The 23,329-nt window shown below is 42.7% G+C and overlaps 4 protein-coding genes across 5 annotated transcripts in view; all 4 read right to left on the bottom strand.

The window, feature by feature from the left end:
- Positions 1-1,810: 1,810 nt before the first annotated feature.
- On the bottom strand, positions 1,811-3,624 carry LOC135498106 (protein NCBP2AS2 homolog). Its single transcript, XM_064788279.1, has 4 exons — positions 3,365-3,624; positions 3,104-3,137; positions 2,648-2,720; positions 1,811-2,378 (listed from the first exon to the last, which is right to left on the bottom strand). The coding sequence occupies exons 1-4, from the start codon at positions 3,385-3,387 to the stop codon at positions 2,215-2,217; spliced, it is 294 nt and encodes a 97-aa protein (XP_064644349.1). The 5' UTR covers positions 3,388-3,624; the 3' UTR covers positions 1,811-2,214.
- A 2,080-nt stretch (positions 3,625-5,704) lies between these two features.
- Positions 5,705-9,601, bottom strand: LOC135498247 (potassium voltage-gated channel protein egl-36-like). The gene is made up of 2 exons (XM_064788461.1): positions 8,785-9,601; positions 5,705-8,089 (listed from the first exon to the last, which is right to left on the bottom strand). Exons 1-2 carry the CDS (start codon positions 9,247-9,249, stop codon positions 7,184-7,186), a joined length of 1,371 nt encoding a protein of 456 aa, XP_064644531.1. The 5' UTR covers positions 9,250-9,601; the 3' UTR covers positions 5,705-7,183.
- A 269-nt stretch (positions 9,602-9,870) lies between these two features.
- Positions 9,871-13,369, bottom strand: LOC135498355 (neuronal acetylcholine receptor subunit alpha-3-like). The gene is made up of 8 exons (XM_064788612.1): positions 13,318-13,369; positions 12,723-12,940; positions 12,333-12,442; positions 11,804-11,948; positions 11,333-11,566; positions 11,010-11,187; positions 10,328-10,615; positions 9,871-10,067 (listed from the first exon to the last, which is right to left on the bottom strand). The coding sequence occupies exons 1-8, from the start codon at positions 13,367-13,369 to the stop codon at positions 9,871-9,873; spliced, it is 1,422 nt and encodes a 473-aa protein (XP_064644682.1).
- Positions 13,370-19,244: 5,875 nt separating this feature from the next.
- The window catches only part of LOC135498077 (FMRFamide receptor-like), a 75,574-nt gene continuing 71,489 nt past the window's right edge, over positions 19,245-23,329 (bottom strand). For both annotated transcript variants that reach the window (XM_064788235.1, XM_064788233.1), the window contains exon 2: positions 19,245-20,729. In XM_064788235.1, the coding sequence (XP_064644305.1) occupies positions 19,594-20,729 (1,136 nt within the window). In that variant the 3' untranslated portion in view covers positions 19,245-19,593. The remainder of the gene's footprint in view (positions 20,730-23,329) is intronic.

The following is a 23,329-nucleotide window of genomic DNA, read 5'->3' as shown; positions in this document are numbered from 1 at the left end:
GATTACAGAAGTCATTCAGATATGGCAGAAGACGATCAGGGATGACTGAAAGTGGCGGAGATCGTTCTGAGATGCATGAGAATGTCATTCATACGGCTCAAAGCTTCAAGAATGCTGTCAGGCGACGATGATAGACAACCAACTGAAGGCGACAGAGGACTGGACTCCTATGCCGGCCATTTCGCAATCCTGATCGTCTTTCCTTCATTGCCGCAGAATCAGGTACAGAGGACAGGTACAGATGTCTATTAAAGCGGGCAAAGGATATTCTGAGGCAACTGAAGATGATGCAACAGACATTCAAAGACGAGTGAGGACCGTACGGAGGACATTCGAAGACGGCACCTAGGCGGAACCACAATTTCTAGAGGTGAGTTCGTTGTGCCCGAGAGATGGACTAAGGGATTTTTGCTGTCTCCTTTTTACTATTTCTCTCAGCACAGGGGACTTCCCGGTCAAAGATTTTTCCCTCAAAGGGGGGTCGATCGCCCCCTCCCATTCTTTTTGACTCGTCCCTCTCTATGGACGCCCATGTGAGCAACATCGTCCGTGTGTGTTCTTATCACCTGCGCAACATTGGCAGAGTAAGAAAAGAGTTGACTGATGAAGCTGCTGGGTGCCTGACTCGGGCGATGGTCCTTTCTCGCCTCGACTACTGTAATAGCAGCCTTGCTGGCTGCAGTCAGTCATCCGTGGCCAGACTTCAACTTGTCCAAAACCGTGCAGCCAGACTTGTTACCAGAACTAGGCGCTCTGATCACATCACGCCTGTCCTGAAGGAATTGCACTGGCTGCCGGTGGAGCAAAGAATGATTTACAAGTTGTTGGTCCTGGTCTACGGAGCGATACATGGCACAGCCCCCGGGTACCTTTGCAGCCTCATCACTCCCTACGTGCCAACCCGGCCACTAAGATCAGGGTCGCAGGATATTATAACTCAGCCAACATATAGACTCAAAACGTTTGGTGGGAGAGCATTCGAGATTCTTGCTCCCCAAATGTGGAACACTTTGGACGCCACACTGCGACAAGAGACCTCATTGGCCACATTCAAAAGTTCTCTAAAGACATTTCTATTTCGAGACTATTTCGGGGTGTGATTCAAACTAGGTGGGGAGCGCCACAGAACATTGCGACAGTGATATGGGGCGCTATAGAAATGCTAATTCTATCTATCTATCTATCTATCTATTCTTGCGCTCGTGAGGACATTCGAAGTGAACGAAGCAGACTGGGGACAATCGGAGACAGTTACAGATGATGGTAGACAGCCAGATGATGGAGGGCATTTAGAGAAGACAGAGGACAGTCAGGGACGGTTAAAGATTATGGTAGACATCTTAGTTAGAGATGGCTTAGATGACGGAGGGCGTTCACAGACTGACATTGTAGCTAGATACGGCTAATGACGATGGAGGGCATTCAGAGAATGTCAAGGATGATGGAGGGCTTTCAATTCAGAGACAACTGAAGGTGGAGGAAAATGTTTTTCGAGACGACTGGAGAATGTACAGGGAGGACTCAATATTATGGCAGACATTCAAAGAGTACTGAAGATGTTAGAGGCCATTGAGAAACGATGGAGGACGCACCCAAATTAAAACGATGATCACTATCAACTTACTGCCGTCACAGAGGATGTGTACAGATTGCCACGAGCTTGAGAATGCAGGACATTCAGAAACGGGTGACGATGATGGAGGATGTTCAGTGACATCAGGAGATGGAGAACGTTAGCAGTCGATGACTGAGATTGTGCGAGGGCAGTCAGAGGACAGGGAAGGACATTCAGAGAGAGACAACTAGAGACTAGAAACCATTGAATTTTATTTAAATTACAATATTCTTTGTACACTCTATTTACATTTTCTGCATCGTATGAACAAAATACATGTATTGTAGAGCATGAAGTTTGCATCGCGACCGTATAGAGCAGGATTTTATTAGTCTCTGGCAAAACTGATTTAATAACCAAAGGAATGACTATAAATGGCCACCAGTTGATATGGTAGCGGCAAGGACGCGCAGGTCAACCAGAAAAGACAATTCCCTTAGATGAAATAAAACTGCTCATGGCATGTAGAGAGCAAATCCACATGGAGCAAAGGGCCGAATGATAAGAATAAATCATCAGAAGCTCTGTCCAAACACCACAATCAAGAAGCACATCACAGTCAGAATTCAATTCAATTAGCTTTCTAGATCCAGATTTCGTCATTTCTGTTTTTTGATTTCTTCATTCATTTTTCGAAGTCCATCTTTAAGTTCCTCTGTGAATGTCTTACTGAATGACTGAACACTATTCCCTGTTTCTGATGCCTGCTCCTTTATCTGTCGTGTTGTGGAGGATTTCAGGAAGTCATCTAAACTTCTTTGGCCTGAAAAGAGACATGACCTACGATCAAAAACACATCAGGTGTCAGAGTTGCCCTACATTGGCAGCTTACCACCCCACCTTGGAAGAAGCCACCCTACATTACTCAAGTATTTTGGAAAGATATTCTATAGAACCAAACTACGTTAAATTGCTTGCCACCCTACATGCCCTACCTTTGATTGCACACTGGCAAAACCTCTTGAATATCAAGATTACCATCCTACCTTGAAGAAAATCTTTAGAGAACCGAGAGTGGCATAATCTACAAACCTGTTTCCTTTGACCTATGTATGAGATATGCAGTGAGTTGTGCTGCTCTTCTGATAGGATATGACTCGGCCAGCTGAAGAAGCAAAACAGACATCTGTTACTGCCAGGTTTTTTTTTCCATCCAAAAGGGTCATAAACGCACCAAATTTCCCCGCAGTAAATACAATCCGAAATGCACTTCAAAATATACAAACAAGAGAAATACTGTGCATGGCCTACTCCTTGACAACAGTATCTGATCCATGCGGTTGGTATGCATATACAATCGTTGAAAACTTTATTTATATCATGTTCAAGTCAAATAAACACTCGGAGCTCTGAACAAAATGTTACGCTGCAGTGATACTGCATAGGGCATGGCTATTTAAAAATTCTAGGTCCTGTTTTTTGTTGCCTGATAACTCGCTCAGCTTGGCCTTGGGCTCACTGAGAACTGGTGCGAACTATTTCACTCACTCTATTGATAACCTCTGGATGATTTGCCAGGTACCTGGAAGGGAAATCAAAGAGAGGATAAATGACCAGGAATAAAATATCAAGAGAATCATATTAACCGCTTTATTTACTTGAACCAAAATTGAAAATTTTTTGGGACACCCTGTGACTGTCCCTGCTACTCGAAATAAAATATCGCAACATTCAGAACTCTATATTCCATTCCAAGGGATATTCCTGGTTCAGTCTGATTCAGACGTAGGAAAGTCAGAAATTATTTACCGAAATAGTGTTCTTAATGGCATGTTGAAGGATCAAAGCGGGGTTATATATGGGAAAAAATGAAAAATGATGCAAAATCGGCGACTTGTTACATCTTCGATATGCGATTTGTCACATCCTCGACGTACACATTGAAGGATGTCGGAGTTCTTCTAGTGGATAACAGGTGACGCCACCATTAGTTCATGCGTTCCTATACGCGGGAAATACGAATGCGCACGCGTGGTTACCAGTAGTTTAGGGTCATACTAATTCCGACCTACCCCGATTTTTCCCGACCTTTACCGACTTGCAGAAAATGCTGTTCTGGGACTTATGTAAGATTAGTTCTCTCCGCCAAAACCAAGACCGAAGGATTAAAATATTGTGTTTATAGGCTAACAAATGCAAACACTTCCAAGTGAACCCCCTACAAGATAAGAGTGGCTCTTCTTCTCTCCGACTTTGACACCCTACTACGAACATATCGATAGATCAGCCAGCGGTCCTTGGTGTCGCCGCCGGCGTGGGTTACGTCCAGTGAAATTGTTTGCAAAGGTCATGGAACCACGATCTGACATCCATAACCAGCGTATCCCCTTTTCATGCCAGTTACAGTCGGGTGCTACACCACAGTCGGGATAGTGGCCGCCAAATGAATGGTTGTTGAATTTAAGACTGTTAACCGTTTACGTCAATTTACATATACATGTAATTAGACAAACCGTCATGAATTCAGTGGAGATTTCCACATCACAGGAAAGAAGAGCAGTGATGGGATCTCGCTGATTTAACATGATCACTTCCATCTTCACCATCATGACTTGGACGTGCGCCTTTAATTTCTTTGAGCAAATGGTATTTGATTAGGGATGGCAATTAAAATTGCCGTTGAACATGTACATGAAGTGCAGTGATGTACATAATTCAACATGTCTGGCTTGAAATTTCAAACAGCGCAGTTCATTCCCGCCTTGATTGTATGACTATTTCTACAATAAAAACCCTTTGAAACCAACCCATACCTTTATCTGGAATAAATACTGTGCCTTACCTTCTGCTGCAGTCGTTTTGTTTTGTTTCGGAAAATTCGAAGGCATTTTTAGGTTCGAAATCGGAGAAAGTGTTCCCGCGATGTTGTCCGCACCTCACACACCAACCGACTGGCGTTCAAATCAACCGCGACCGATCATGATCAAAGACAATGCATTTGACGTCACAGCATTTCGGGCACCCCCTTCAACCAGGCCGGCTCGTAGTTATCTGCTCAAGCGAGACCTTTGTTCTGTCAATGATCATTATGACAGGCATTACTTGTTTATTGTCAAAATGTGGGATTTGCTTTAGCATACATACTTGTACATGTACAAATGCTGAGCTGTGGAAATGCATTAGGCAGGTTCCGTAAGCCAAAAGACGATGTAAAGGCATTTTATCGACGATTTAAAAAAATCATTTCCCCAATTCCTTCTACAACCAAGTATAAAATATGGTTCAGTGTCGTGTAAATCAATTAGCAGATAGAGGACTTGATGACTCGACAGACATTCGTACTTTGTAGTTCGTCGTTCGTAGGGCGCTCAGTTTCGAAACCTGCAATCATTCGAAACAGAATACAATTGCCAACTTTGATAGCATGATATCAAACTTGATTCGGTCGGGTCACTTAATGGGTTGTCCATTAAACACTCCTGTCTCCTGGGTAAGACGAACTAAAAATGAGTGATCCAATCTTGCCAGGCTTATTATAAAAGCTTCAGCCTTCATTGGATTGCCCCACCTGGAAAAAATTGGCATGTGGGTATGTGGTATGTGGTATGGGGTTTTAGATACTGCCTTAACCAGCAACAGGTTGTGAGAGACAGTGACCGACGTCATGAAAGACATGGGCCCAAGTCATACAAGACGGACGACTGTTTCGCCCCTCACACCCATTCTGAACCATCGGAGTTAATCGGTCAGTTGGTGTAACAGAGTCCGGGTCGGCGGAGTGGCTCCAAGGCTTGAGGGTCAAGATGCTCACACCAGCCGCCGGCTGTGAAAGACCGGAGACTTCTCGTTTACCACAGCCAACAAGTTCTGTAAGTCCCCACCAGGGGAATGACACAAGCCGCTAGTATACAGGGAATTTAAGCCAATCAGATTTCGACAAATACATGACGTGAGACATCTTAGAAACATTAGAGCAGTTGGTAGAGCGCTCGACAGAAATAGCAGAATACGATGTTCGATCCAAAGGTCGCGAGTTCGAATCCGGTTGTGGACATCATTTTTCTTTTTCTTTTGCAACCCTTGTGAAAAGGGACAGTTTGTGCAGGCGATGCCCCTAGTTCAAAAAGTGCTTAGATGCGCTTTCCCGACATCTGCATGGAGATGTGTTACCACGTATTTCCTGGTAGCAAAAAAGATTGTTGTTTACTGAAAACTTTTGTACTGTTGCCAACATTTTATTTGACCACACTGGATTAAAACATTTTGGAATTAATTTGAATAGGTCATCTTTATAATTTCACTGCGATTGTGTGTTTCTTGTTTTCAGGCTGATCTACATCGGAAGGTATGCTGGCGCAGATCTCAGGAGCGTCTTCAATCCATGGAATACGAGGAATGCCAGCCAAGGACACAGGGGAATACAGAAAGGTAGGATTCTCGATCCCAGATATTGCTTGAGCTCAGTTAAATGACACAGTAAGTCTAGTTTCGAGGTAAGGTAAGAATAGATGTAAGTTTGAATAAGTCATCGTTACAAATTCAATGCGATTGTATGTTTCTTGTTTCAGGCTGATTTACATTAGAAGGTATGCTGGCACAGATCTCAGGAGCGTCTTCTTTCTTGCTGGAAAGCAAGTGATTTTCGTGGCAGAATATTTTCGTGAGCATGACCTACACGCGAAAATATCCTGGACGCGAAGTATACATGATGGGCATGTTCCATCTAGGGACACTCTTTGGACGGCCAAAATTGTTGGTCCTTATTCACCAAAAAGGCATTTCTCATTACTGATAGCATGCATTATCAGTCCAAAGAACTGTTATACATTGTGGGCATGTTCAAGAGAATCTCCCTTTCGCGGTCGCCTCTAAAGGAAGACAGCCTTTCAACGTTGTTCGGAGCCGTCACACCAAAAACCAGGTTGAATACGAAACTAAGGTTGTAGATAACCAGTCAATACCACACACAGTAGTTCTTCATTATCCCACTGTGCGCGCAAGGGATACTAGTTTCACCTTTAGCTACCAGGTGGCGCAGCCTGATTTGTATCGTTCGACATGTACGTTTTAAGCCACAAATACCAATCGTAGATATGCCACTATTGCATGCGGAGAATGCACTGAAACTATTCTTGCTTGTATGAGGGATACATATAATGCTGCATCGAACCTTATACTCAGTCTCCTAACTGTGCATATTAGTCATCTAAAATGACCAAATCACCCACGAGCTCCTACCTGCAGTCCCGCTTTAAAGGTAGAATATAGGCATGGATCGGAGGTCTGCTTACGTTTCGAAACTCAGTAGGAATCTTAATTTCTTACCCCTATCCTTGTCGTTCTGTATGAATAAATAGTGCCGACGAGTACCAGGCTTAGTTTTGATAACAAAGGAACAATTCGGGCTCGAGAGGTTGTGTCTAATGTTGAGGATGGCAGTGTCTAGCAGTGCTTACTGAATTTTTTTAAGTGACAAAAGAGTACATATACATGTAGGTGCGTCATTGGTGCTGTTAGGACAAGAAATCCCACTGCCCTTTAAATGCAAATTATGACGTACTACAATAGATTTTCTTCGAAAAAATGGTACGTAATCTCATGCCTATATCCCCCCTTTAAAGCTTCATGTCAAAGGTGAGTCTGTCCCACTAAGTGTCCATTCTCGGACACAATGGTTTTTGTTTCTGTGTCTTTGTCCTCCTTTATCTCAGACATGCGCTCGACTATTTTCGACATCGTCAGACGCACATGATTGTAATAAGTGTTGAAATCGCTGCTCAAGATCGGGATCGATAAACCGGTTATAATGACCCCCACGATCGCGCAGCACATTCCAACGACGTAACCTGGCCAGGCGTGGGGATGGACGTCCCCGTACCCCACCGTCGACATCGTTATCAGAGCCCACCAGCAGCCCTGGAACGGACTCTCAAACTCCCCGTCAACGGGGAGCTCAGCTACGAAAATAAAACAAGCAAACACCATCATGCCCATGACAAGAAACAAAATGATAGTCAGCAATTCTGCCATGCTCCGCTTGATCACCATCAGCAGGACGCGGAGGCCCACGAACGTATTAGCTAGACGAATCATTAAGAGTGGGCGGAAGAGTTGCGTGATTTGACACACTAGCCACACGTATCGCAGTGCATCTGTCGGTTCGATTTCTAAATACCGCGGCAGATTCTGCGGGATATTGGCAATCTGGCTTATCCAATATGCCGTTATGACGATAAGGTCTAGAAGTTTCGTTTTTGATTTGAATAACTTTGCTTTGTACGGACACACTGATATGCGGAATATCATGTCTATTAAAATGATGACGTTCACTGTTAAATCCAGATACAGGATCTCCGGCCGAATATCGTCCAACCATAACCTTCTCCATTTTTCCGAAGCCATAAGTTTGAGGACTTCGTCCGTGTGGTTTTTGGAGTTCCCGGGTCTGTCGCGGACGCGCATTTTAAGGTCGTTCATCAACATCAGGCAGAGGACGGAAGCTATGGTCATCGCAGCGGTGAATAGGGACCATGTCTGAAAGAGAAGGGGAAACACTACACCAGCTCTGTTACATGGAAGGGAACAGCTACGCCAGCTCAGTTACCTGGAAGGGGAAATGCTATACCAGCTCTGTCATATGGAAGGGGAAACGCTACGCCAGCTCATTTACTTCATAGTGGGTGGGACGGTAATGCCTTTACCTTTTTCGTTTGTGCTATGTTTGCCTCTCTGAGTCTTGGTACATTGTATATGACATACACACGACCAGTTTTTGAAAACTTGATGACATCACATTACTTCGTGTGTCCGCGTCGGTTTCGAATTCTGCAGTGGCGTTGAAATTAACAGTTCAAAACACGTAGGTATGTTTCGGCCCTATGACGGACGCCAGATCGAGTGATACTTGCAAAACTGGATGGCAGACTGGCTCATATATACTGGTCGAGAAGCAGGATAAACTGATGCCAGTGACCAGCCCCAAAGCCATAGACAGTCACGGTGGAGCACGACCGAGACCCAGCCAGCTGGGATTTGGCAACTTGGCCAGAGAAAGCATGCACTGCCTGCAGAATCATCTACACAATTACTTCAACTGCGATAACGGTTATAAGGAAAGGGTAAAGCAAAAATACTGCACTGGCATGACTGAGCATTTGAATATGACAGGAAAGAAGGGACACTTATTACATAATATTATGTGAAAGAAATTTAGTGTTTGTTGACAATACCTTCGCTTTCGTAGAAGACACAGGAAATTCGAAAAATATCCACAGTTTGGCAGCTCGCTTCCTCCAACCGTGACTGGCGTCAACAATTTTGAGAGTCCGTTCAAAATCACCGAGGATGTCCTCATTTACTGTCTCAGCAATGAGTCTCTCCTGCTGAGCGGCGGCCATCTTGCTAACACAGCATTGTGCAATCATCGTCTTTGGTATTTCCCAGTAGTCCATTTCCGCGAGGACCTCGTTTCCACAGGCCTCGGTCGGGCAGTGCAAAACCCCCTCGCGGTGGGCCTGGAGAATGATACTGAATAAATCGGGACGCCTGTCGAAGTAATAGGCGCCAAGGATGTCGTCAAAGTGTTTCTCTGAATTTATCACAGCTGCGAGCTTTGAGTTTGGTATGTTTTCAAGGGTACATCGTGTCGTCAAAAAGTACGCTCCCCCAACGTTGAATTTGACGTATTCCATCATCACATGACCGTGAGCAAATTGGTGGCTGAATTTTTGTCAGACCCCTTCGTTCAAATTTACCTGCTGGTTTGATTGTTGCTGATTTTGTCAGTTTTTAAATTTTTTCCTTAGCTTGCCTGCTTTATCATATTCCCTCTAGTGTGTCCTCATTTCCTTAATATATATTTTCTCTTTAATTTGTGTGCACGTATTTCCTTGAATATTCTGCATGGAATGTTATCCTTACGGTTTAGCTGGGCATATTCCTCTCGACAGGGATACGATGTGCCTGTAACTTCATTCAATGAGGCATTCCGTGTCGTACGTTGTCCTTAAAATGCGACCCAGTCATGCAGGTACCGCATGTCCTGTATATTATACATGCTGCGCAATTCGTAAACGCAGAAATATGCATTCAAAGCTGATGAAATGGTGATTTATTTATATGCATTGGAGTGAAGTTGGTGTGCCCCAACTCATTAAAAAGGAACAATGTACTTGTGTGCATCATCACATATATTCTAATAAGATAGCAGGTGTGGAAGTATGGTGATTTAAACATTTAAAACTGCAGAAACATACAATGTACACTGACATGAGGATCCACATGTCTCAACAGACGTCACTAATAAGGTGACATACTTACGGTCGTGTTGTTGCGATCACCAGCCTTGCAGCTTGCATCAGGCAGCTGGCCTCCATTATTTGCATGATCACAGTGTCATTCAGACCTTGACCTGACATAATTTGACCTGTCAACCACAGTGTCATCTTGCCCTCCCCCCGAAAGCCTTTTGACCCCCGCGACTCAAAGCTATTTACGCCCCTGCTGTGGTGACCTAAGAGTGAACAGCGGGTATAATAGCTAAACAGGAGATGGTTACAACAAACTCCAAAAGGCAGCAAACGATGAGGAGAAAACGGTCAATAATACGCGCCGCCAATTTCCACTCATTTGCATAATTATTCTGCTTTTCATCGCCTTTCATCTTTGTTGTCAGCTTTTGCAGTTCACTGAGAATTGCTCGAGTAGTTTGGAGATTTAGCATGGAAGTGTCATCCTTCGTTTCAAATTTTAGATCGTTTTTTGACTTCGTACTGTCAACATCCGTGATGTTGAAAGCGCTGATGTCATCACCGACGCCACTGGTCTGGACTGTTGATGTGCATTCGGCATTCAACGGCACGACGAGGTTCTCCGATTCTGAGTAAAAATCTTTGACGTCTCCTGTGAAGCAGGTGATCTTTGCCAGGCAGCCAAAAAGTAGTTTCTGTGCCCAACGCGGAAGGCGCTCCTCTCCGATGCACATGTGATGTGCGTTCAAGATGAAGACTGACATGATGACAGAGAATGTCGACATGGCCATGAGGAAGATTAGGTAGATACCTTAAAAGGAGAATTGAAAGAGCCATCAGTGGATATAGCTAAATAAATAGGAATGTTCACAGGCATAAATGTTGGCTACCATCTTGACCCTCAATGTATTGACAATGCTAAGCTTGACAACGCGTATGGGCGGAGACCACTGGAAGTTCAGTACGAAATGTACATGTATACACCACATTCCCATTTCGAATGGGTAATAACTACTTATGATGCGCGATGATTCAGTCAGATTTTGAAACCTTCCATTCCATGTGGAATTCCATGATGGACACTACTAATGCAGAGTGGAAGGTGACTGGATTGTCTAACAGTGCCTCTAATATTGCGAGTGGTCTTTTAACCTGAAAGTCGTAACCGAGATATTTATTGGTTATTTATCAAAATAATGGCTTACTCAATACCGCTGTGTGCTCTGAAGATTTCGGTAAGGAGTCGGCTACGATAAGTTGGAACACCGAAAACGCCAGCAGGATGGTTATTCCGAACGAGATCTTCTCCCCTGCATCCGGTGGGATATAAAACACGACCAGAACAAGGACGGAAATCAGGACACATGGGGCTACTGTGTTCACCTAAAAAAAGTAGGAAAGTTATACATACATGTATATCTCGCGAAAATTAGTAGATCGACGACGACGACGACGATAATAATTATGATGATGATGATATCATGTTGACAACGGTGCCTACGATGATGACGGTGATTGGCCGACTCACCATGTAATATGTATGCTTCCGCGTCAACGACATCGTCAATACCATCGAAATCGTCGACAGTGTGGACCCGTCGGGCGAAGTTCCTATATCAACGGTCTTGATCTCCGTGGTTGCAGAGTTCAATTTCCATTGGCCATCGGTGGTATATCTGTTCGTCATCGCTGTCGCAGAAGACGCCACAAGCTGGATGGTAGTGGACAGCTGAGTCCAGGATTTGAACGTGAAGGAGCAAGTCTGAAAAAAATGTTCGGAAGACGATGCTTAGTAATTGATTGGTTCATTTCCGCGTGTACCCTTGGAGTGGCCAATCACGACGTTCTTTACATACAAGTCTTGCGATTGGACGCCGTAATAAATTGAAGTCGCTAGTGCAGAAGTAGGTCAGGTGACAATTTTTGTCAATCGAGAACGTGACCTTTTCGCGCAGTTAATGATTTTGTTTGTATAGAATACGTTATACATTTCTCTTACTTGTGTGTCAAAAGGAAAGTACGTGATGTCGAAAGCGCACGCTGTTGTGAACGTTCCTCCTGGCATCCACGAGACATAGCCGCTGAAGTGCACCATGACATTGTAATAATCTTGGACGACTGCTAAATCGTAATCGCCGACCAAACTGAAATCAAGATGCAATGTACTTATTATGATCAGGTCGCGTGCCAGTATCCTGAAACTGACCGATATTAGTACACTTGAAATACATGTATGGCATATATGCACATATTGGATTCGTCGAGCACAGATCTCTGGAACAAACTTCGGGCTCTCATAAGGAGAGCAGAGAGTTTGCTCCCTTTAAAAACTCCTTGAGAAACACCTTTTCAAACGGTCTTTACAATGCGCATAAGAGACTTAGACTAATTCTTATAATTTGGGCGCAAAACAAATTTACTCATTGGTTGATTGATTGATTGATTGAACCAGCACGAATGGAGTCTTTGGAATCAAAGTCAACGTCCTACTATCAAGCAAAATGACACATCAAAGAAATACGGCGTACCTGTCTGACTGTCCAATGTCTGGTATCCATATTTGGGTGGTTGGTAGCGAAATGTAAGTAAGAAAATTATAGTTCCGCGGTATCCATTCGAGTTTGTAGTCGGTCCATGACTGAAAAGAATCAATAAAGTAAGGCGACTTGCCCAAAAACACAAGCTACTTGTCAGTTTCTGGTATAAAAGATGCGTTTATCTCACCGCCACTCAAATAGAGGGACAACGGTATTCATCAAAATACATAACATGCGGATCTGCACTCTCAAAAACAAAGGTTTTTGAGCCATTGAAAAACCTTTTAGCGTTTTTCAGCCAACACGATCATGAGGTTTTTCCGGAAAATGAGAAGCTTTCAGAAGCTCAAAAACCTTTATCTAACCTTTTAACACACTTACCAGGCACAGGGCACCTGCAATTTGAAGCTGTTGCATGGGTTCGTTCATTTGAACTATCTTCACCAAGTTAAAAGTGATGGAAATGTTGATAGGCTGTGAGGAATCGGCAAGAGGTCGAACCCGCTCGCCATAGTTGCCAGTCAAGGCTGTGTAGAGCTGCTCCTCTGAGTTGGTAGTATATGTGGTAGAGGCAGCGGTGGGGACCGTGATAGAATTGACTGGAATAAAAAGGCATATATTCGTGGACGGATTTTCACCAAACAAAAACTTGTCCGATTTTTATAACTTGTTTGACAATGTAAGTTATTCAACGACATCGTCTCCTGTCATTTCTTTTAAGTGCAAAAACAGTAAAACAAGTTTCGTTGCGGCTCATATGCTTTCATAACTTTGGCGGCCTCACGTTAAATCACATAACTTTTGGCACGAAGGCATTGGAATATGTATAGTTACACTATACTTTAAGAGTTTGGCATTATGCAGCAATCTGTATCGACAGAGCCTTTCTAGAGATTAACGCTGCTAGCTAGGAACTCTTCCTAAGCTTCAGAAAATGGGCCCGGGTTCTCTTGAAAATATTCTATATGTAACTTACCATGTGTTGTGTAACTTCCAAAAATCCAGATTAAGAGGAAGAGGATCTCCATTGTTATTTAACCTGTGCAATAAGGTCAGATATAAAGGCTACGAGAGGTGCATGGAGTCCTCTCAAACACAAACAAATTTGCTTTGAGTGTTATGTCAGTATGCAATCCACCCCGAAGCACCACTTCGAAAGCGTACGTTGCTAGTCAATGGCTGCTAAGTTACGGTTGGAAGTTCGGTATCGGCATATCTCGATGGACACGGTACAGCCGTTAACTTTTGTAGCAAAGTATTGGCACCTAACTCATTACTTTGGTATTTACAATGCACTTTCGTTTGATTTTGTTGACTTTTGCACAGTTCAGAGTTTGCTTGTTCGTGCCAAATTGTTAAAAGCGTGGCGTGCTTTAATATTTGTTTATGTTTTGCTAACACACACTCCTATTTGTACATATGTTATCGGCTATATTGTATGTAAATGTTGCATCTAATTAAAGGTAATGTTATCAGTCGTGAACACTGGCCAAAGAGGGAGCCAGTAGGCCAATAAGCCTCATTACCTGGGAGGAGGACTACGCCCTGGAGAGAAGAAGAAATGCATTTTACCCTATTACATGTAGGGCTCATATACCCTAACTACATGCACGATTATAGTATTTGCTATGCGTACATATGTTGCATATAAAATAACCCCATCACGGTTCGTATTTCAGAGTTACCTTAAAAACTGTTATTTCAAATATAGCAAATTTTATATAGAAATCGTCAACTAGGAGAGCCCAATTTAACTTTACCTCAGATTCTTTTGGTTAAAACAACAGATGAAAAGAATGATGCGGGTTGCATATTTTTACTTCTCATCACCATGATAACTTTGTGAGGATGCATCGCTTTAAGGGTTTATGGGCGATAACACTGCTCTTTCTCCTCCGTCAGCAACCGTCGTCAAGCCTGCGTTCGTAACACCGGCGTCAACCACTCGGCCAAACAGGAAATCAACTGGGGAAACAGTGCAACGCGTTCATGTCGGAGTAGGCACCACTCACAGATACGGACAGTGCAATACCACACGCAGCATTTTGTCGTTGAAAACTTCTTTCGCCTTATTTCTCCACTCCTAACCAGCAACTGACCACCTAATGTAACCTTTTTAGTTGCCATGATTTGGAAATAGGCGGACATTTATATTCGGTGTGTACATAAGGCGTCAGGAAGATGTTTGAAGCGTACATTTCCGTCATACGTGTTGACATCAACGCAAGCACTGTACACCACGTGATACCATCTGGAGAAATTAGATATCAAGAACTGGAGTTTGCACTTGAGGTTCTAAAGAAGTACGCAGGCTTTGTTTACGTCACTTTTGGAATTTTCGGAAATACGATATCCTTACTAATTACGACGAAACGTCATAATAGGAATATTAGCACCTGCCTGTACATGAGCGCCATATCAGTTCTCGACACGCTGGTGCTGACGTGTTCGTTGCTCTACACCGTGCTGGTAAATCACGGCATCGGAACGGGCTTGAGATACAAGTTTTACATAAATGCGTTAGTAATAATAAATCGTTTTGACACCTTAAAAACAGACCAGCGCAGGCCCGCCCCACTGCAAATATCAGCTCATTTCATCAACCTTGGCGGACTATCTTAACAATGGCATGTTACCTATATTCTCCTCAGACTTCGCAGTGGATGTTTGAAACATTTGCGTGGGCTCATCGGGTGCATAAGTTACAGTTCAGCTTTATGGCCAGATTTCAAGTATATGATAAGTACTTGTAATATGGCCTGATGCTGAACGGCATATTTTAACAAACGTACGGTGATATGAATAAAGATTAATCATTCACTTGATTGTTATACAAAAATGCTAAGTTTTGATAATGTACACGAAGTTTTAAAAATCATTTAATGGTCTTTATTCATATCATCAATTGTTTTCAACAAACATTGTGCGATATGATTAAAGACTATTGATTTTTGTACAGAAATGTTGATAATGTACCTGACGTTTTGAAAATCGTTTTTATGGTATTTATTCATATCATCAAGACGTGCTTTTAACAAGCATTGTGCGAAATGATAAGGACCATATATTAAATGCGTTTACTTGAGTTTCGTACATAAATTCCGTGAGTCAATGTACATGAAATTTTAAGCAAAAGCATTTATGGTTGTTATTCAACACATAATCCAATTCTTTCCACCGGCCACATATATTGTGCGAAATAATTAAAGACCTCTAAAATACGTTTACTTGCATAAGTTTCGTACATAAATGCCTACATATACACGAAGTTTTAAGTAAAAAGGTTTACAGGTCTTTATTAATATCGTATATTGTTTCTGCCACTGAGACCTTTTGGTCAGGTGCAAAATAATATTCGTACCAAGCAACAGGAATTCCGGGTAGGAATTTCCCACTTGGACAGGAACCTCATACTGAAAACCGTCAAGGTTTGCAGGCTGTTTATTTTCGCGGTTTTTGCGAATAACCTACATTTTCGATTTACAGTATGCGTTCTGTCCAGGAAGACCACAGAGGAATTTTCAGCGGTCACCTTTGGAACATGTGTCCTGATATTTAAATCTTCATGTTGTGTTTCATGAATCATCTTCTCTGTAAAAAAAGGACTGGTCAAGGAATACTAAAAATATAGCTTTTGAACAACCTTTGAAGTTATTGAGACCTACACGAATGAACCCTCTTCAAAACCTTATTTTTCAAGAAAATGTTGGCCAAGGTTGATAGCATTTAGCAATTTCATTTTCAGATCTTTAACTTACGGACTATTCACATTCGGCGAAGCCTCGAGATTGGTCCTTGCGGCCATGACAGCAGATCGCGCATGCGCTGTACTACTTCCGCTGAGGGCACGAGAATTATGTACAGTATCAAAGGCCAAAAAAGCATGCGTCACAGTGACCATCATACCAGCTATTTTAAACATAGTTCTCTTCTTTACTTACAAGATTCTCATGGAAGGCACAAGATTCGAAATATTCGCACCAGACTTTGGAGATTTTTCATGGTTAGAGACAGTAGTGACGACCTACAATTTGTTACTTTCGACTGTTATTCCATTCGGGGTTATTTCGATTTCTAATATAATAATTATTGTTACTCTAGGCCGGGCGGGAAAAGGCAGACAAAAATTAGGCCAAGAAAAAGAAAAGGATGGCGACAAGCACTTGACCAGGATGCTGATTTTTGTATCCGTCGCTTTTATCCTTCTTTGTCTACCGTACGCCATTTTCGAGCTCATAAACACCATACCGGGAGTTGGAGATTTCGACTTTAGCGATCCCTATCACCTGCTCCAGTTCCACGTGATATTTTGGTCCGTTTTGACCTTGACCCATTTAAACCACGGAGTAAATTTTCTGATGTACGTGCTCGGCGGAGGAAGGAAATATCGAAGTGACGTCAGAAAAGTATTCTGTGCGAGTTGATCACTCCGGTTTCATTTTCGAGTTGACAAGGAGGATAATGTGCCTTTTCGCCTCTTTTATGTCCTGTAGTAGAATGCTGGGATAGTCTATCGTATTGATATAGCACACAGTGATTTAAAGGGAAACCTGGGTGAAGGATTTTATAGGTGACCAGGAGGAAAATGCACCTATTCGCCTCCATGTGCCTGCTCATGTAGCAACAGACTAAATGCTGATCACTAATAACGATTTCCGCAAGAGTCGTGAGGTGGTTTTGGACATGTCTCGGGAAATTCTACAGTTATATCAGTTTTGGTGAGATCTTCGTTGCAGTCTGAAATCCGTGAGTACTTGAGTTTGTAAAGTTCGGGTTTAGGGGTTTTCAGGATAAAAATGATATTGATGATAACGATGATAACAATACTAATAATACTATATGTTCATGAATGATTAAAAAACGGAAATGAAGAGAGAAAAAATGTTGTGGATACACGGGGAGTGGAACCCGTGTTCATCAGATCGAAAGTCCAGCATTCTAACCGTTGAACCACAGAGGTTTTTCATGTTAGGGCGGAGATTTTCTTCGCCTCTAACAGCCAGGCTATGGCGATATGAGCCTTGTCGGAGGCGATTTTCCTCTTGATATGAACCTTGTCGGAGGCAACATGAATTCCTGCTCGGAAATCATGTTGCCTGGAACGAGGGTAGAGTTCAGTCTGGTTCGTTTTCAGCTAGACTCCAGCAATATGCAGCAACATTCCACACAACATGAAACTAAAGTGAGTTGGTCAGATGCATTTGAAATAGAAAATTACATGATCTTTATTTTTCATACTGAAAAACTGACATCCGCGAATAAGAATAATACGAATGTACATGTACTCACAGAAAAGGGTAAATAAAAGATGCTTCTACGGGTTTTGTCGTAAAATATTGGAAACAAATCGTATTGTGCATCAATGGGACGCGCAATGTCGAAAAGGTTAGCACTACGGCTGTTGTACAGTGCAGAGCTAGTTTACATGTACGTAAATACTGGAAACCATCAATCTCCGCGCCTCTATACATTATTGTAATTGTGCAATTCGCAAAAAGTTCTGAAGTTAAGTTTCAGATTTCTGTTTTTCCGGATTACGATAGTTCTTTATTTCTAATATATATAATGCCAGCGAATGTTTGACGATTTACAGTAATGACCGCAACCATTTTTACGGTACTAAATTATTTCGGGTTCCTTGCCACAGCTTCGTATCACATTATTGGCTCCCATCCCCACGATTGAAAAAATCCATCGCGATTTCAACGCCACTTGACTTCTGATGATCCAAATAATTCATTTCAATTTCCAGAAGTGAGGAGTTCTATTTCCTGCCTTCCGCCCCTCAAAATGAAATTTTGTCTGTTTCTTTTGTGTCGTCATTTCCTCTCCAGATAATTTTAGGCCAACCGATACCTTTACCCACCGTACCTTTGCCATGTGAAAATGCCCCGAAATCGGTTCTGACTTAGCAAGGTCTAACATATCTTGAAACTTTTGAGTAAAACATCTCTGAAGCGGAGGATAAGCCTTTGCCGAAAACACCTATGCTTCTTTGCCACGTACATCTCTTTGGTAAACTCCAAAACGAGTTCTAATTCGATGTAAAATTGTGTTTCCCGAAGCAGAGTCGAGAGTATTGTTTCTCCAAGCAGCCAACAGGGGGAGACACACAATGCAAACGGCAAAGCTACTAATATTGTCACCTATATGTACCAATTTTGGTGAGAATGTAATAAAATTCATTAGTCATTAGTCAATAGTCAATAGTCATTAGGTACTCTGCAAGATTAACAACCTCAATTTCTTCCGCCACGCATATATCCCTCCAAGTCTTTGTTATACATGTATTATTTTTGCTGGCTGTGAAATGGACACATGAAAGGAGAAGCCTATCATATCTATATCTGAAATTAATTTTGATGAAAAGTTCTTTGACATCCCAAATTTGTCTTCTGATAGGATCACTTTCACAATGGAAAACACACAAAGAAAGCATCTACTCACACCCGAAAATAGGTCAATAAGTAGACTTCGTTTTAAGCTTTGGCAGAAGTGCGTTTGTACCACGGAGTACTCTCAATACCAAAATAAAGTTCCCTTTTGGTTCTTATTGCGTAAACTTGCGATTCCATCTCGATTCTTACACTACAACAAGCGTCAGCGTAGATAGTTAAATAGCCTAGCCTTTCATCTGCACATGCATACAAATTTAGATTTTCCGCCTTTCTTACCTTTGGATGGTGTTTCCCTATATTTACAAAACACCTAGCTTAGTTTTACCATGTATAAATAAATATTTTAGGGCCTTTTTTTCCGACTTGCTGTCACATACCTGTTTTGCAGTGTTTACCACGGTGCCTAATCGAATGAATACTGACACCAGTTACAGGCCACCACAGACACGCCCTAATCTTTTCTAAAACGAATTTTAGTGAGATGCAATGTGCAATGTACATGTACTTCTTGCACCCTTTACACAGGACAAGCTGCATAGGATCGGGCGGGGCATTTGTAACCAGAAATACTGGTATAACCCCTGCTCGGTGGTCAGTCATGTGGCAAGTCGACTATAGGCACCGTGTTTACAATATGCGTGTACCAATTCAAAATATCATAGTACTCCTCTGTAATCCTGTATTTGGTTGCATTTTGAGGTAGATTTTTACATTGAGATGACACGCACTTCAGCTTCCTCTGGAATGCCGGGAGTTCACCCTATATTTGTGGAGGGTAATTCATTAAAGTCCGCCCGGGAGGGCATACAACTGACGTCATCGGCCATAGCGGCACGTGACGCCGTCCACGAATGCTATTTATAGATTTTGGAGGCGCCATTGATGCTGCTCAACTTCCGGAAACCATTATTTGCGACAGATGGGGTCCGTAGCGAGAAGGACACCTTCCCGCATCTGCTTTCGTGAATCTGTATCCGGTCTCTCGCACAGCGATTGCAAAATAAAACCATGAACTGCTTGCGAAATAAAGTATTGAAAATACAATATAGGATGAAATTCACCGCCGAGTTTACCAATAATAAAAAATCTGTGAATTCTCTGACACCTCGGACGAGATAGTTTTCTTCGTAATACCCAAACCCAAACACGGTGGACATAATGGCGTCGGGTGTAATGCACAGTAAAAACACTATAATCACACACAGTAACATGATAGTTATCCTATGCCGCGAGAAAACGGTCTTACGCGCACGAGTCCGCCTCACTGCGTGTATTATCAAGAAGTTCAAAACGCATAGCACAAGTAACGGTATCACAGAACGTATTAGATTTTGCCCCCACGTGTATACTGTTTCGAATGTTTTATTTCTCCATAGAGACGTTACTTCCACATCTAAGGCTGTCTCATTGGTAGTGTTGCTAGTTCTTGTGATCGTTTCGTATCGTAATGCGAACGGGACACACAGCATACTCATGGCGATAAATACCAAGGTTGTGTTAATCCGCGCGCGTCGAATAGTGCATAGGTGTTTGGCACGTGCCGGTCGACACACGAGAATGTATCGCTCAACGGCGACGGACACGGTCAACCAAGCAGTAACACAGGCAGTCGCGTTGAAAATAAAGTGCGCGTACGGATACAAATAAGCATAGCCCAATTCCCCCATCGGCGGGTCAACGCGGAGTAATAATATCACTAAGAAATAACAAAAATCGTTCATCAATTTTATCGTATCCGAAACGGCTAGCGCCGCTAAGTAAATATTCGTCGAATTTAGTAATTTTCCATGGCTTATTACGATAATGCTTATAAGGTTCCCTGTTATTCCGAAAATGCACACTATGGGGTAACATATCAGGCCCGTCACAAACTGGGCCTTGTCGTAGAATCCCTGGTTTGGGTGGACCTCCCCGTGTGACTCGAGCAACCGCATTCCGTTGAGTAGCGTCCCGTTTATATCATGGCCGGAACTGTTGATGTCGCCTACCCCTGGAACGAGTAAGTTGAAAAAGAAATCAGTGATTTGAAAATGGCATGAAAATGGTCATAGAAAACGTGATAATACTTTGACATGAACATGAAAAGAAATCACAGGGTCAAGAGGAAACCAAAAGTCGTAGACACCTCTCCTCCCCCCCAAAATACAGGAATCATAGAAAATATTTGTCCAGTAGCGTTCTACAACATTATTGTCTTACTCTTTAGGAGACATACTTCGGTTTCTGGCTCATTCTTGACTTCTGAATCGTACCACTATATGATGGAAATTAGGAAAATATCATGTCAATTCTCGCAAACTGTAGGTGGCCTTCCCATGCAAACAAGGGAATATTACAGGTACTGGAATGAAATGTGATAAAATTTAAAAACACTAACACTGGACTTTTTGGCGCGAGACACGACAGTGGACGATTGCCATTGTCAGTTTGTGTGATACGATTCATTTTGAAGATTGCTGAGTTGTGATGCTATTCATGAGATGAAAAAAAAATTGAAATTGAAAACTATATGTATATGCCACAGCTGGTCTCCTTGAAACAGCTAAGCTATATGAATGAGAATGTATTCCCATCTTCAGTCTTTACCGGGCTATCAATGACTTCCCATTTTTATAAGGGTTTCGCGACAGGCCACCTTTAATCTGTCCGGCAACACTCACCACGAAACGTGGTATTATATGTCACCATTCGCTCAGTAGCCTATTAACATCCCAGCGTTTAGGCGTTGTCGGCAAACTTGTCCATTTCCGTCTGAGCCGTGTCACATCTTCAGCAGTCATTCTGGTCACTCCGGCTGCCGGAAGCGCTGTCACATGTACTGCACAACAGGCTAGATTTAGAACGTCATGGAAAAGGTCTTTGGGTGATAGAAGTATCGTGGTTTAAGATGCTGACTACTGACCCTTTTTCAACCAATTTACAAAAAGGTTATACATTTTATAAAGACAGTGCGATGTGTGACGAATCCGGCAATTGATGCCAATACTTATTCGTCTCTTAGTTCTATTCCGCCCGTTTCATCTTTTCCGCGAGTCGCCAAACCTCACAAGTTTACCACCTCCCACGCACATCGCCAATTGCTGAAAGAAAGATCAGGCCACTGTTTCCGTCATTCATGAAGTTGCATGAACTTTCAAAACCAATTTCACTCTTTCACCAGTCTTTGATCTATCCTTGTCTTCGCCAAACTTTGCCCACTTCCGTCGCGCCCGTGTCATGTCTCAGTGCTCGCAGACGGTTACCTCCGGCCGGCTGGGGGCGGTGGAAGCTCGGCCATGTACTTCACTACGGGCTACAATTAGTGACATCATCCCAGCCAACTTCTTCGGCAGCTGGAGGAAGCCGACGGCAGAATACTTGCCAGGATGACATGTATACAAAGGAAGAGCCTGGCTGGTGTCTCCAAAGCCTCCAAAGTCATAGTATGAACTTCAAAGTATGTTTGCGCTGGAACGATAAGCACGTACTTTATCGGCACGATAGTTCATTTTGGTTAACGAAGTCTTTGTGACTGTTTCTTAATATACTGATTGACTTAAGAGACATGTAGCTTGATATAACAACTTTAAGAACATTCCAGCTGAACAAAGTGTAGCGGAAGCCTATTGATATGAATAGAAAGGGCTATGCCCGGCGATAAACCACGTTCTGTCTGACTCGGGCTTTCCAAGGACGGAACCCAAGACCTGCAGATGGTTAACGCTGAGCTTGAAGCTGAACTGCGTGGACAAAACACCCTGTGTCCAAGTCGGGAACGTAATTTTCGACTCGGCCGCCGATTTGAGATTATTTTTTTTCATCCTGAGTCGTGCGCAGCTAAGATAATTTTTCATACTTTCTGTCTAATGAGAAATATTATTGCATGGATTACGACGAGAAGGATTACTATCAAATCGATACTGAGAGGTCCAAAATCCGGGTGATCAAGCCAATATTTTGTTATCCAAATCATAGGCCTGATGATTGACCTCTTAGAAAAGATTTCACGGTATATATTCTAGGCGTCAGGCGTTCTCAGTTACCAATCCGTCAGCGGGTGCAAGACCACACTTCGATCCTCGTCACAGGTACACTACTACGTCAATGCATTTATTAAAAAGAAAATGTACAAAAAATGAAATGCGGCGGTCGTGATGGAATGCTGAGATTATCGGCCAGAAATGATAACCTAAGTGACGTTATCGACTGGTGATGGGTGTGATTCGAGGATCCGTTCATCCTCACAACTGGCCATGACCAATCTCTACTATACATCAAACGCAACTGGAATGAATAGCCTGACTTAAGAAAGCGGGTACCGGTTGTGCATCTCGTCTGGCAACTGACCCTTGATATTATCTCCAGGAACTAATCAAAATGTATAATACCTCTCTGAGCCCGCAAGAGATATTCCATTCCCTAGACTGCAGACAAAATCGTTTGATCTTGTAAATAATTTCGTTCATTCACGCTAGCCTATTCTGGTCAAAAATCCGACTGCTCAGGTAGTGTTATTAGTTTTGGTCAGCAACGCTATGTGAATACCAGTACTAGGTATCGTCAAGAACGTTAGTCGTGTGAAAACAACGGATTTGTGCGCGCATTCTGACT

Source organism: Lineus longissimus, chromosome 13, assembly GCF_910592395.1.
Source record: "Lineus longissimus chromosome 13, tnLinLong1.2, whole genome shotgun sequence".
Classification (NCBI taxonomy): Eukaryota; Metazoa; Nemertea; class Pilidiophora; order Heteronemertea; family Lineidae; genus Lineus; species Lineus longissimus.
This window is presented reverse-complemented; position numbering and strand designations above follow the sequence as displayed.